Genomic DNA, 13966 nt, shown 5'->3' on the forward strand with positions numbered 1-13966 from the left:
ACATCTGAAGTCAGGGGCGGCGGCCGGGAGGAGCTACCCTGCATCCGAAATGATGTTTAGTATCATTTATTTTCATATTAGATTTAAGTTGAAATAGACTTTTGTGATTGATTATAAGAGAATTGAAAGCGGTCACCCATTTCCTTTGAATTGTTTGCCATTTAGTCTAAGTTCTTTTCCAGTTCTAGGCAGTATCTTGGCAGTCTGAAAAGATCTGACATGATGGCATTATGATGAGCTCCTGATTGGAGGCTGAATATGTGAAGCAAACTTTAAGCTTGAATCTAGAAAGTTATTCAATAAAAAATTAGCTAACAGTGGGACAGTGGCTTTGGAAAAGTATTTGGCAGCATCTACAGAAGCTAAGCTGAACAGATGCATATGAAGCCCCTGTACCCCAGAGAATTCTATTCCTAGGTAGATAGCCAACAGAAGTGCATGGAGATATTCACCAAGAAGCATGGGCGAGAACCGCTTAAAGCAGCACTGCTCAGAACAGCACGTCAACAGATAGATGCATTGTGCAGTATTCTCCTCATGGAGTAGTGTGTAGCTGTCTTCAGTGCACACAACAACATAGATGACTCTCACTTAGAAATAGAATGTTGAGGAAAAGAAGTCAAATGCAAAAGTAAGTATCCACGGTCTGATCCCATTTATCTAAAGTACAAAAATGCCAGAACTAACCAGGACTTGTAGAGGTCAAGAGAGGGTGACTCCTGGTGAAGAGGTGACTGGAAGGGACCCAAGGAGGCTTCTGAACACTGGTTATATTTTGTTTGCTGATCTGGGTACCATTGCTGTACACATGTGGCATGCATACTTCTCTGTATATCTATCATATGTCAATTAAAAGATTTAAAAATAAAATTAAAATATAAACTCTAGGTAAATCAGAAAAAAAAAAGATTCATCCAGAGCCTGATTTATCTTTTCTTCTATTTTTCCATCATAGTTACCAATTACTTTTATTGTTTCCATTAAAATCCTTGTCCACAGATATTATGTAATTCCTAGAAAGATTTTTTTGGTAGTTTTTAAAAGTGCGTTTAAAACATAACTACACAATTCTGATTCTTTTTTCAAAAATAACTTCTATTCTCAGTGAGAATGTTCTTTTTGAAGTTTTGGAAAGTAAGTCAGTGACAGGCCACCGATTTCCCAGCACAATTCTATCCCTTGAGTAAACCAAGTAAACCAAGTCTTCCCTTGTGTGTGGGAGCTTGTTATTTTACCATCTGCCTTAGCCAGTTCTCTCCCTCTTATTAACTGGATGCATAAGACAAATGATGATTTTTATAGGCGATGAACATTATTGCTTAATTCAGAGAAAGAGCCCCAATCTGTTAGTAATTCAGTGGATTTCCTAAACTAGCCCAATTCTCTGTTGTGCAATATTTATTTATCGTGATGGAAATTTTTTGACATTTATATATGTAAGTAGGCCCCTGAATAAAGACCGCTACTAATTTGCCATTTGGCTTGTTGATGTGCTTAGTATTGGGAAATCAAGTAACTTGAAAAACGGAATATTTCTTATACAAAAGCTAATCTACTTTTCTTAGCACCTATTGGTGAGATCTTCCCCCAGGAGATCCAGCCCTTTGCCTGTACACTTGTTTAAAGAACTAGAATAATTTATTATTATTAATATTATGCAACAGGATTTCTTCAAGTTCCCTCCAAAATCTAAGGGAGAAACCACGTCCCTGCTCATAGAGTAAAGGATGACAAATTCTTTCTTTCCCACATAAAGCAGAGAATGGCATGATTATTTGAAATTCTGGTGTGTTGTACCATGAAGCACCTTAAATTACTCAGTAAAAAGAACCTCCTCTTTAATTAAAAAAAAAAAAAGTGGTTACCAAAACTTGAGACAATAAATTTGACTCTAAGAAATTTTGCATCGACCTCTTAAAAGAATGTATCTCTATAGAATAAGCAGTGTTTTCTATTCAAAGTGGAATTGATTCACCCTTATTAACTAACACAGTATTACTTCATAAAACAGTTATATGTGGCTTTCTTTAACAAGCCATAAATAATAAACCATGTTGGTCCCAGACAACTTTTTCCTCTGAAGATTATTTCATGGATACTTTGCCCACTGCTCTCGTTGTCAGCCAAATGAAAACATTAATAAGCTTCTTGGAGGCAGAGGCAGTGCCCTTTACAGAGCCCGAGCAGCGGAGTTCATTTATAGATGGCAGGAAGGGGAGGTACTGGCCCATGTAAGCTGCCTCATTGTTGAGCCAAGGTTGCCATCTACTGGGTGTATTATGTTATTGCACTGTCTGGACACCGGAAGTCAAATCAAACAATTTAGAATTATGCTTTTTGTTACTTTTTACTTGAAAATCTTGTTATGTAACTGATATCGCTGGGTCTAACTGAATTCCAGAGCTGTGAAGAACATAATGCTGCATGCCAATATGACTCTTTAAGTATGTAATGATGATTAAGGATGTAAACATCCACCTAAACTTTGGAGAGAAAAACAATCTACTGAAATGCCAGCATATTGGCTAAATATGAAACTGCTTGAGAACTGATTGAGGGAGATTCCCATACATAATTATTTAAGATTCACCCATTTTATTCTGCCCTTTTAAATAGAATATGCCATTTGTAAAGATACATGCACTGTTTAGACAACGGTTCATGCCTGTGTGCCTGCTAAGTTGATTCTGTCATGTCCGACTCCTTGCAACCCCATGGATTGTAGCCCTCCAGGTTCCGCTGGCCGTGGGATCCTCCAGGCAAGAATACTAGAGTCGGTTGCCATGCCCTCCTCCAGGGATCTTCCCACCCGAGGGATCAAACCTGCATCTCACGTCTCCTGCATTGGCAGGCAGGTTCTTTACCACTAGTGCCACCTGGGAGGCCCTTAGACAACAATGCCTCCATCAAATAAGGCTGCAGGCAAATCACAGGATACGGTCAGTACCTTACAGTTCTGGAGAGTCAGGTTACTGCTATCGCCCCTGTTCCTGTCCCATCTCTTGTCCTCTACTTCCACTTCCATGAGGTCCTCTCTGGCCAAGGTCACTGAGCGCGGGCCAAGAATCACATGAAGAGTTAGGGCTGAGAAGAAAAGGGAAAGATGGAAAAATAATTGTTTATCTGTTTTAGGTCATAGAGACCCTGAAAGAGGATGTATACATCAAGATAGGATATGTGTACTAGAGAGAGGTAACTGTAAAAGATGCCATATGCTTTGCAAAACATAGATAAAAATGCTAAGACAAGCATCTTTTCTAGAGTTTGGAAATTTCACACATCAAATTTAGAAAAAAACAATTCAAGCCCAGTATAATGCTTTACAATTAATAAAATTAAAATATCCAAAAGGATAATTTTAGTGAAAGGCCAACTTTCAAGGAAATGTTTGGTAAATATACATGTCACATGTGCTTCAAACCTGTAATTGCTTGTTTACTTCATGATCTGTTATTAAAATTTGACAGGAGAAGCTGATACAGAGAGTGACGATGATGACGATGATGATGACTGTAAAAAGTCTTCAATGGATGAGGTAGGTTTCTAGGGCTTGACTTCTGGTCAGAGATTTTTCACCAGCTTGCCATTCCAGTCCGCTCGCTCTGAATGTAGTTCTGGTCACCTTCTGCCATCTAGTGGTAAAAATAGTTTAAAACTGAAAATGCAAAATTGATCACTAAACCAAGTATTGTGTTAAGCAAAGTTCTCTCTAAGGAACAGTTTTGCTGAGGCTGTCTTTCATCAAATATAGTATCTTGAGGATGAGTTCAAAATTTGTGATCTCCATCTTCCCACTTCAGTTTTTGAGGCAGTTAAATGGATGTCATGGTCCAAAGTCCAGAGAAGACATGAGGTTTGGAAAAATGTTTGTAAACTTGACATTAATTTCCTCCTGATGATTTTGACCTTTGTTTGGCTGCCTGGCTTGTAGGATCTTAGTTTCCTGACCAAGGATTGAATCCAAGCCCCAACAGAAGCCTGGGGTCTAACCCCTGGACCTTCATGGAATTCCCCATTCTTATAATTTTGGAACCACCAGAGATTTCTACTGAATATTTATGTATATTTAATATTTAGAAGTTCAAGATTCCCCAAATAACTCAGAAACATTAATTGCACAGACTCTAGAAGAAAATCAAGGATAGGTCAATTGACATTTTAAAACATTTAGCAGGAGTCCTGTTCAAAAAATGTATACCGAATCTGCTTTCAAATATATTGAAAAGTATGCCTCAGTAATTGTATCTTTACAATTTAATTAATAAGATAAATAACAAATAATAAGCTGTTCTGACATGGAGTTCTTCCTCTTATAATTATTTCCTTTAATGTAGTCTAAATTCTTAATTATATTTCCCCACTAAATTTCAACTTAATACCCAGAAGAAAAACTATTACAAAGTAGCTTTTCCTGAGAATTATTTCAATTGTGTAAACTTTTTATCAGTAACTTTTGATCATTTTAAAACTATATTACTAATTGGATAACCATTTACAATGGATAGTTCCTAATTAACATTTAATCTTAATCTTGCTACAGAAGTTTTCAAAAGAAACCTTGTCTCCCTTGTATTCTGCCTTCTAAAAGTGGGAGAAAGTGTTAAATCAGCCTACAAAGGTCTGCCCATAGCAGTACTTCACTGTAGGCTTTCTTCTTTATAAAAAGCTTCATCATAGTGGTATTTATATAATAGCTAATATTAGCTAAAGTAACATGAGGCTTTAATATGCCAGGTACTCTTCTGAGCTCTTTCACATAAGTTAACACACTTAATAATGACAAGAACTCTATTTGTTATTGAGACTAATTTTTTCCTAACTTTATAGGCGAGCAAACTGAGGCACAGAGCAGTGAAGTAACTTGCCCCAGACTGGCTCTAGAACCTGAGCCCCTGACCTTCTATGTATTGTTGTTTAGTTGCTAAGTCGTGTCTGACTCTTTGGGGCCCCACCAGGCTCTTCTGTCCATGGGATTTCCCAGGCAAGAATACTGGAATGGGTTGCCATTTCCTTCTCCAAGGGATCTTCCCAACCCAGGGATCGAACCTGTCTTCTCCCACACTGCAGCTGGATTCTTTACCACTGAGCCAGCGGGAAAGATGCATTGTGCTGCTTGCTTAATCGGCGCCCAGGAGCTAGGAAGGGAGGCCGAGCGGAAAGGTTCTAAAGAAAAGCAGTATTTGTTTGTCCACCCCAACCCACTTTCACTGGCGACCCTTTTCAATAACAATTTTCCATTCATCCAGTGGTCACCTACATGCTCATTTTCGTATTGTATGATGACTTCTTTTTTAACTATTTTATTGATTTACCTGGCTGTGTCAGGTCTTAGTTGTGGCCTGCAGGATCTTGGTTATGTCAGAGGGACTGTTCCCTGGCAGCACACAGACTTTCTAGTTGCAATCCAGGAGCTCCAAAGTGAGCGGGCTTCAGTAGTTGCGGGGCACAGGCACCGTGACCCCCCGGCATGTCTTGTCCAATGAATTCTCAATATATTAACTTCAGACATCACCTGCAGACTCCCTGTTTTGACAGATGGGACACAGCTCGAGGCTTCTTCGACTTTGCTGTGCGTTTGGGTCACCTTAGTACATTACAGATCCTGGTTCAGGAGGGTTGGGAGGCTGCTCTCCCGCGAGCTTTCAGGTGGTCCTGACGCTGCTGGCACTGGGTGCTCGGGGAGCCACCCAGAGACCTTCCTCCTCCCACCCCTCACCGTGTAATGCGAGGTGCTGCTTTTCCTTTCTCCTCTGATCCATTTTCTGTTGGCAATAACTGTTTTCAGAAAAGGAGTGATCCTTTTCTGCCCTCATGGGTCATTTGATCATTGCCCTGGGAAAACAACCCTCATTAACATAATGCTGACCCTGGGAACATTGCTTTTACTCCTGCTTCCAGGGGACCGCAGGGAGCGAGGCCATGGCTACAGAAGAGATGTCTAATCTGGTGAACTATATCCAGCCAGTCAAGTTCGAGTCATTTGAAATTTCAAAAAGTAAGTTTGCCCTGGAGAAAAACCCCTGGTGTAGTATATAATGAGTATATTATACCCACAGGATAATTAGACCAAAAAAATATCACCCTTATTAGAACTATTCTATGAAGTTTTTAATATATGTGTGTCTTTACTATCTGATTTTTATATATTTAAATAAACATACATGGTAAGCAGCTTCATCGTGTCCAACTTTTTGAGACCCTATGGACTACAAGCCCACCAGACTCTTTTGTCCATGAGATTCTCCAGGCAAGAATACTGGAATGGGTTGTCGTGCCCTTCTCCAGGCGATCTTTCCAACCCAGGGATCAAACCAGAGTCTCTTAAGTCTCCTGCATTGGCAGGCAGGTTCTTTACCACTAAGGCCACCTGGGAAGCCCCAGATATACATAAGTATATATTTATATGTATTGTATATATCTATATAACCATATGAGAACATATTCCATGATATTTTCCCCAAATTCTTAATAGACCTACAGGCTGTACATGATTGTCTAAAAGATACCTGATCAGAGTACAGTTAATTGAGGATTTTACATTGTTTTTCATTCGTGACCACACAGGGCAATTGTATAAATGACAGTGTTGAAATAAACTATTTAGCCATCCTTTAAAAGGAAGCAGAGACTTGATCGATCCTGATAAATAGAAATGGAACCAAATCAATTGACCCACATTTCATTTGTTCAGCCTATGTTTTATATACTTAGGGGAATATATAATTAACTTCACATCACTTGATGTTTTACTTCATCCGACAACCCATCCATACTGGATGCAAGAGAAAGGAGCCCTTTTATCAAAGTGCTCAGTCTTATCTGACTCTTTTTGCGACCCCATGGACTGTAGTCCACTGGGCTCCTCTGTTCAGTGAGTTCTCCAGGCAAGAATAGTGAAGTGGGTAGCCATTCCCTTCTCCAGGGATTGAACTGGGGTCTCTTGCATTGCAGGCAGATTCTTTACTGTCTGACTTACCAGGGAAGCCTAACTTTCAATAAGGTTTAGACATAAAAATTTCAACAGTTTGTTTGATGTTATAATTACTAGTCTTCTTACCACAAGCTATGAAACATCCTATAAAGTTGTTATTTTTATATTACTATGACTGTCTTTGGCTGTTAAATGTTTGCTTAATTCATGATTCAAAAGCTCCCAGACAAGTAGCCAAACTGGGAAGGAGCTGGTACATTTAGGCCCTTAAGAACCTCATAACAACAGCACCATCCAAAGATTTACAAAGAAGTACTTTCTTCTTGTATTTTACACCATTTTCTCACTTTTTTCAAAAGAACACTGCACATAGTTTATAAAGAACCTATTAAAGTGACTTAATTTTAATTAACAGCTGTGCTTAAAATAGTCATATGAAAGTAGAATTTTGATGGACCAAAATAAGAGAAGCAAGCGTTTCCTTTAGAGTTGACTAAATAGGGGAAGGTGAAGAGGTGGATAAAGGAGGAATGTGGGAATGACTAGGAAGAAAAATGAGGCTTTAATTCTGGAAAATGGGCATCAAAGAGGGAACAATGCCTGACAGTAACTCAGTTTAAATCACTGAGCTCCAAGTGACATGTCTTTATATGTAGCAGTGTGATTTCTAGTTGGAAAGAGGTCAGAGAAGCTGTTTGGCTCTTTGCCTTTCTAAACTAAGATGACTTCTTTTGGTTTCTCTCACTGTAATTGGAAGCTTGACTTCTGGTTTCAAGATGTTGCTCCATGTCCAAGAATATTGAGACCTTCTAGGATATTCACCTCTGTGGCCCCTGACATGTAATCTGAAAATGAGGCCATCCAACTGGAAAATGTTCAAGGATCCTTCTGCTTTAAAATAACAAAATTCTAAGGTCACATTAGTTCTTTCAACCAGAAGGGCACCTACAAGCTTGAGGTGATGACAATGTGGGTATAGTCAAGTGGAGATAATCGGCATCTGGCAGGAATGTACATGAGGTCGTGGTCTGTATTGTTAATTATCAGTGATGGCTTCAAGAAACCAATCTAAATGGATTTAGAACAAAAGGTCCTTCCTCTTTTGACAGATCAACTTGCCTAGCCACACTCTCCATGTCTAGAATTCATCTTCTAACATTGAGGCCACCGTGTCCCTAACTTGCACAACACCTAACCAGGTAGCAAATATTAGAAGGCACAAATAAGACTGAAAATTAAAATTAAAACAAAATTAAATATAAAAGTTATTTGCGGGTCTTTGCCCTCAGTTTCGTGGGACATTTGCCTACTTCTTCTATGCTATTATTTATAACACTGAATTTTATTTCTCACTTTTTTTGCTGTCGTTAACACAGAAAGAAATAGAAGCTTCGAGATGTCTTCCTTTGTGGAAACCAAAGGTCTTGAGCAACTTACAAAGTCTCCGGTGGAATTTGTAGAGTATCCTTGATTTGACGGACGTGTGCTGAATTGACATTAATGAAGTCTTGTGCTATTGGTTTAATTTTTGTCTTTAATAAGGAAAAGGTGCATGAAATGGCTAAAGTCTGTCACTTGGGAGTGACAAATAATTTCAGGTTTCATATGCAGTGGTGAGAGGGATAGTCTGGCCTGTGGAAGAGAACTGGCCTTGGAGTAAAGGACGATTTCAAGGTTACCTTCACAATATCAAGCTCTTTATCCCTTGGCAATTCCAAGTTTTCTCACCTGTAAACAGAAATGATGATACCAGCTTTGTTGCTTGCTGTTTGGGTTAGGGATCACATATGTAAAATGCGTGTGTGTACAAAATGTGTGTGTGTACTTTATACATACATAAAATATGATGTGTGTAAAGTATATATTATATAGATAATAGAGACACCTTTCTGGTGTCTCACATGCTTACATGTAATAGACATCCAATTGGAAAATAGTTGGGATGATGATAATATAAATATATATTACTAATAATATAAAATATATATCATAAATATTTATTACTAATAATGGCTTTGTTGAGACTCCTGATGACAATTTTTTAATTTTATTCCTGAATTAAAATAAAATGGCATAAACATTAGAATTTTTTCATAAAATTAATATTAAATGTAATAGTTATATAAAAGAAAAAATATCATCTTTAAAGTTCATTAACCATAGGAAAGGAAACAGAGGTAAACTCCATAAACAAAGTGCCGATAGACATACTCATTAGCAATCAATAAGTACTAACTACATGGTAGACCTTTGTTACGTCTTACTGTAATCCTCACAACAGCCCTATGATGTAGGAATCATATATCATTTATAGATGAAGAAACTGAGGCACAGAAAAGGGAAATAACTTGTCCTGGATTATACAGCTAACAAGTTTCAGAATTAAATTTCAGACCCTCTTTGGCCTAAGTCCCCTGTCAAGCCCAGAACCTGAGCTAACCTCTGCCAAACTTGGTAATTGTGTGTGTGTGTGTGTGTGTGTGTGTGTGTGTGCTCAGTTGCTCCACTGTGTCTGACTCTTTGCAATCCCATGGACTGTAGCTTGTCAGACTCCTCTGTCCATGGGATTTTCCAGGCAAGAATACTGGAGCAGGTTGCATTTCCAGGTTGCTCTCCCCAAACTAGGGACCTAACTTGTGTTTCTTGCATTTCCTGCATTGGCAGGAGTCTTTAAAGCTTGGTAATAGCAATAAATTGTGTTTTAAGAACATAGCATCATTCAATAACCAAAAGGTTCTCAGGATGGAAAACTGATGATGGTAGGAATCAAAATATGAGTAAAAATCTTCTGTGCTATATTAACCTTGTTATCAATCATAAAGAGTACCATAGTTTTGGCAAAGAGCATTCCCTGAGAAGGTTAAGAAAATGAGCAGAGAGCATTTCAAAAATAGCTGTACAGTTCATGTTATCTGCCTCTGCCAAGCACAATATCATCCTGTCCCATGATTTGCTCCATTCGGATTTCCTTTTATGTCCTTAATCACTAGGCCAGCCAGTCCTTAATAATCTCCAAAAAATTGCATTGACTCAACCATTTTTGCTGCTTCATTAGTTTTTACCCACAAGGCTCTGCAAAGATGATGCTCCATTTGTATTATAAAAGCACATTTATTCTGTTTATTCAGAAAGATTTTACATATTTTACTCACTAGTTCAATGAGATCATCCATCTTTAATTCATTTCCCCCTCAGAGAAAGATGGGAAGCAGCTTCTCAGTTGGTATTATTGGCTAATTCTTTTTGTAATTGTATTCACTACTTAACATGATGGCCCAGATATAACAAAATGCAGCTTAGCAGGATATATCCAAAGGGAACACGCGTGGATTCATCTAACTATATGCCTCAGCTCTTCTGGAATGCAGGCTGCCAAATGGTTGCCCTTAATTTCCAAACAGTGGGTAAGTCACACAGTATTCATTTCCATCCTATAAAAGCCACATCTCCAAGTGCCTGAAAATCATCCCAAGGAGGAGAAAGACTGCCAGACTGGATTGAATAAACAAACAAAATACATTTTCATAAAGAAAATATTACTACAAAAAAGGCAAATTTTGAATATTGAGGAATTATCTCTGATAGTTTATAGATGTCTTTACTTAGATTTGTTTTACTTATTTTCAAACATTAAAAGTAATACACATTTATTCTAAAAAATATTATAAATTCAAAATAAGTATAAAGAAAATAATGAAACTTCCAGGAATGTTACCACTCAGATTCTCTCAACATTGTTAACTTCTGGCTTTGTGATCTGTAAGTATTTTGGCAATGCATATACATGCTTTTTCACTTAATACCTTGTTAACATATATATCTTTTAACATATATATATTTATTATATATATGTTAAATATATGTTATATATATATCATATATTTATTATATGGAAACATGAATTTTAATAGCTATATATTAAGTACATCTCAGAATTAACTAAAGCACACTTCCTATCACTGAACTTTAGGACATTTTTTTTCTGCTATAAATAATGCCCTGAGAACAGGCTGAAATATAAATTGTCAAGTTTATCTCCTAATGTTCTTTTGGAAAAGTTCCTAAAATAGAATTACATGAAAGTTTTAAGAGCCTTTGTACAATGCCAATTTGTACATCAAAAATGTGGCACGAGATTTCTTCTCAAACAGCAATGTATGGTATGTTTTTCCCTCACATTTGTGTTCTTGGTTAAGTATTATTATTAAATAATGGTAATAATTCAGACAAATATCTCCTTGTTCTTTTTCGTTTCATTTCTTTGAGTGTTGAAGTTGAACATTAAAAGTTGGTGTTTTTATTTTTGTTGTTAAGTCACTAAGTCTGTAACTCTTTGCAGCCCCATGGACTGCAGAACCCCAGGCTGTCCTCCACTCTTCTCACTGTCCACCGTCCTCCATTATCTCCGGGAGTTTGCTCAGATTCCTGTTTGTCCTATACTATCTCCTGGAGTTTGCTCAAATTCAAATTCATCATAGTCAGTGATGCTACCTAACCATCTCCCCCTCTGCTCCCCTTCTCCTTCTGGCTTCAATCTTCCCCAGCATCAGGGTCTTTTGCATTGAGTCAGCTCCTCCATCAGGTGGCCAAAGTATTGGAGCTTCAGCTTCAGCATCAGTCCTTCTAATGAATATTCGGGACTGATTTCCTTTAGGACTGACTGGGTTGGTGTCCTTGCAGTCCAAAGGACTCTCAGTTCTTTGGCCCTCAACCTTCTTTATGGTCCAACTCTCACATCCATACATGACTACTGGAAAAACCATAGCTTTGACTATAGGACATTTGTCGGCAAAGTACTGTCTCTGCTTTTGAATATGCTGTCTAGGTTTGTCATAGTTTTCCTTCCAAGGAACAAGCATATTTTAATTTCATGGCTGCAGTCACCATTTGTAGTGATTTTGGAGCCCAAGAAAAGCAAATAATGTCTCTGCTTCCACTTTTTCCCCTTTTATTTACCATGAATTGATGGGACTGGATGCCATGATCTTAGTTTTTGAATGTTGAGCTTCAAGCAGCCTTTTCAGTCTTCTCTTTCACTTTCATCAAGAAGCTCTTTAGTTCCTCTTCACTTTCTGCCAGTAGAGTGGTATTGTTTGCATATCTGAGGCTGTTGCTATTTGTCCCAGCAATTCTGACTCCAGCTTGTGATTCATCCAGCCTGACATTCCACATGATGTACTCTGCATATACTTTAAATAAGCAGGATGACAATATACAGCTTCGTACTTCTTTCCCAAATTTGAACCAGTGAGTTTCCATGACTGATTCTAACTGTTGCTTCTCGACCTACATACAGGTTTCTCAAGAGATAAGATAGTCTGGTATTGCCCATTTTTTTTAAGAATTTTCCAGTTTGCTGTGATCCACACAGTCTAAGGCTTCAGCATAGTCATTGAAGCAGGAGTAGGTGTTTTTCTGGAATTCTCTTGTTTTCTCTATGATCCAATAAATGTTGACACTTTGATCTCTGGTTCCTCTGCCTTTTCTAAACCCAGCTGGTACATCTGAAAGTTCTCAGTTCACATACTGCCGAAGCCTAGCTTGAAGGATTTTGAGCATATGACTAGCATGTGAAACGAGCAGAGTAGTACAGTAGTTTGAACATTCTTTGGCATTACCCTTCTCTGGAATTGGGATGAAAACTGACCTTTTCTAGTCCTCTGGCCACTGCTTAGTTTTCCATATTTGTTGACATATTGAGTGCAGCACTTTAACAGCATCCTCTTTTAGGATTTGAAATAGCTTACCTGGGATGCCGTTACGACCACTAGCTTTGTTCATAGTAATGCTTCCTAAGGCCCACTTCACTTCGCATTCCAGGATGTCTGGCTCTAGGTGAGTGATCACACCATCGTGGTTTTCCAGGTCACTAAGACCTGTTTTCTACAGTTCTTCTGTGTATTCTTGCCACCTCTTCTTAATCTTTTCTGCTTCTCTTAGGTCCTTACCAGTTCTGTCCTTTATTGTGCCCATCCTTGCATGAAATATTCCCTTGAGATTTCCAGTTTTCTTGAAGAGATCTCTAGTCTTCCTCATGCTATTGTTTTCCTCTGTTTCTTTGCATACTTCATTTAAGAAGGCCTTCTTATCTCTCCTTGCCATTGTCTGGAACTCTCCTTTCATTGGGTGTATCTTTCCCTTTCTCCTTTGTCTTTTGCTTCACTTCTTTCCTCAGCTGTTTATAAAGCCTGCTAGACAACCACTTTGCCTTCTTGCATTTCTTTTTCATTGGGATGGTTTTAGTCACTGCCTCCTGAATAGTGTTATGAACCATTGTCCTTAGTTCTTCAAGCACTCTGTCTACCAGATCTAATCCCTTGAATCTATTCATCCCCTCCACTGTATAACCATGAGGGATTTGATTTATGTCATACCTGAATGGCCTCATGGTTTTCCCTACACTTTTCAATTTAAGTCTGAATTTTGCAGTAAGGAACTGATGGTCTGAGCCCCAGTCAGCTCCAGGTCTTGTTTTTGCTGACTCTCTAGAGCTTCTCCATCTTTGGCTGCAAAGTATACCATCACTCTGATTTCTGTATTGACCCTCTGGTGATGTCCATGTGTAGAATCCTCTTGTGTTGTTGGAAGAGGGTGTTTGCTATGACCAGTGTATTCTCTTGGCAAAACTCTTTTAGCCTTTGCCCTTTTCCTTTTGTACTCCAAAGCCAAACTTGCCTGTTACTCCAAGTATCTCTTGACTTCCTACTTCTGCACTGCAATCCCCTATGATGGAATGATATGATTTTTATTCTTGCATTTCTGCTTTTATTCAGGACTGCTGTCAATTTTTCTGTTCATTTATAACAGTGCTTTTAATATAAAAGTCATGTTGTCTTATTTTGTGGGACAGATGAGATCAGATTGATTAATGTTTTATTTTATGGAATCTTAGTTTACTCTCACAATTACAAGCTCCACATCTGAAAATCAATCCATGCTTACTCCCATTTCTTTCATAGTTTCTTTTTCACATGTAATTTAACCCTTTCATCTACACAGATTTAATTTTCATGTATAATCTTGGTAAGAGACCAG

General features: G+C 38.2%; 1 protein-coding gene across 1 annotated transcript in view; it reads left to right on the top strand.

Annotated features, from left to right (window-relative positions):
* PLCB1 (phospholipase C beta 1) overlaps positions 1-13966 on the top strand; it is an 854020-nt gene that overhangs the window by 681905 nt on the left and 158149 nt on the right. Inside the window, exons 15-18 of the mRNA XM_052650392.1 lie at positions 3468-3535; positions 5899-5995; positions 8308-8392; positions 10211-10335. Of these exons, the coding sequence (XP_052506352.1) occupies positions 3468-3535; positions 5899-5995; positions 8308-8392; positions 10211-10335 (375 nt within the window). The remainder of the gene's footprint in view (positions 1-3467; positions 3536-5898; positions 5996-8307; positions 8393-10210; positions 10336-13966) is intronic.

Source organism: Budorcas taxicolor, chromosome 13 (assembly GCF_023091745.1).
Source record: "Budorcas taxicolor isolate Tak-1 chromosome 13, Takin1.1, whole genome shotgun sequence".
Classification (NCBI taxonomy): Eukaryota; Metazoa; Chordata; class Mammalia; order Artiodactyla; family Bovidae; genus Budorcas; species Budorcas taxicolor.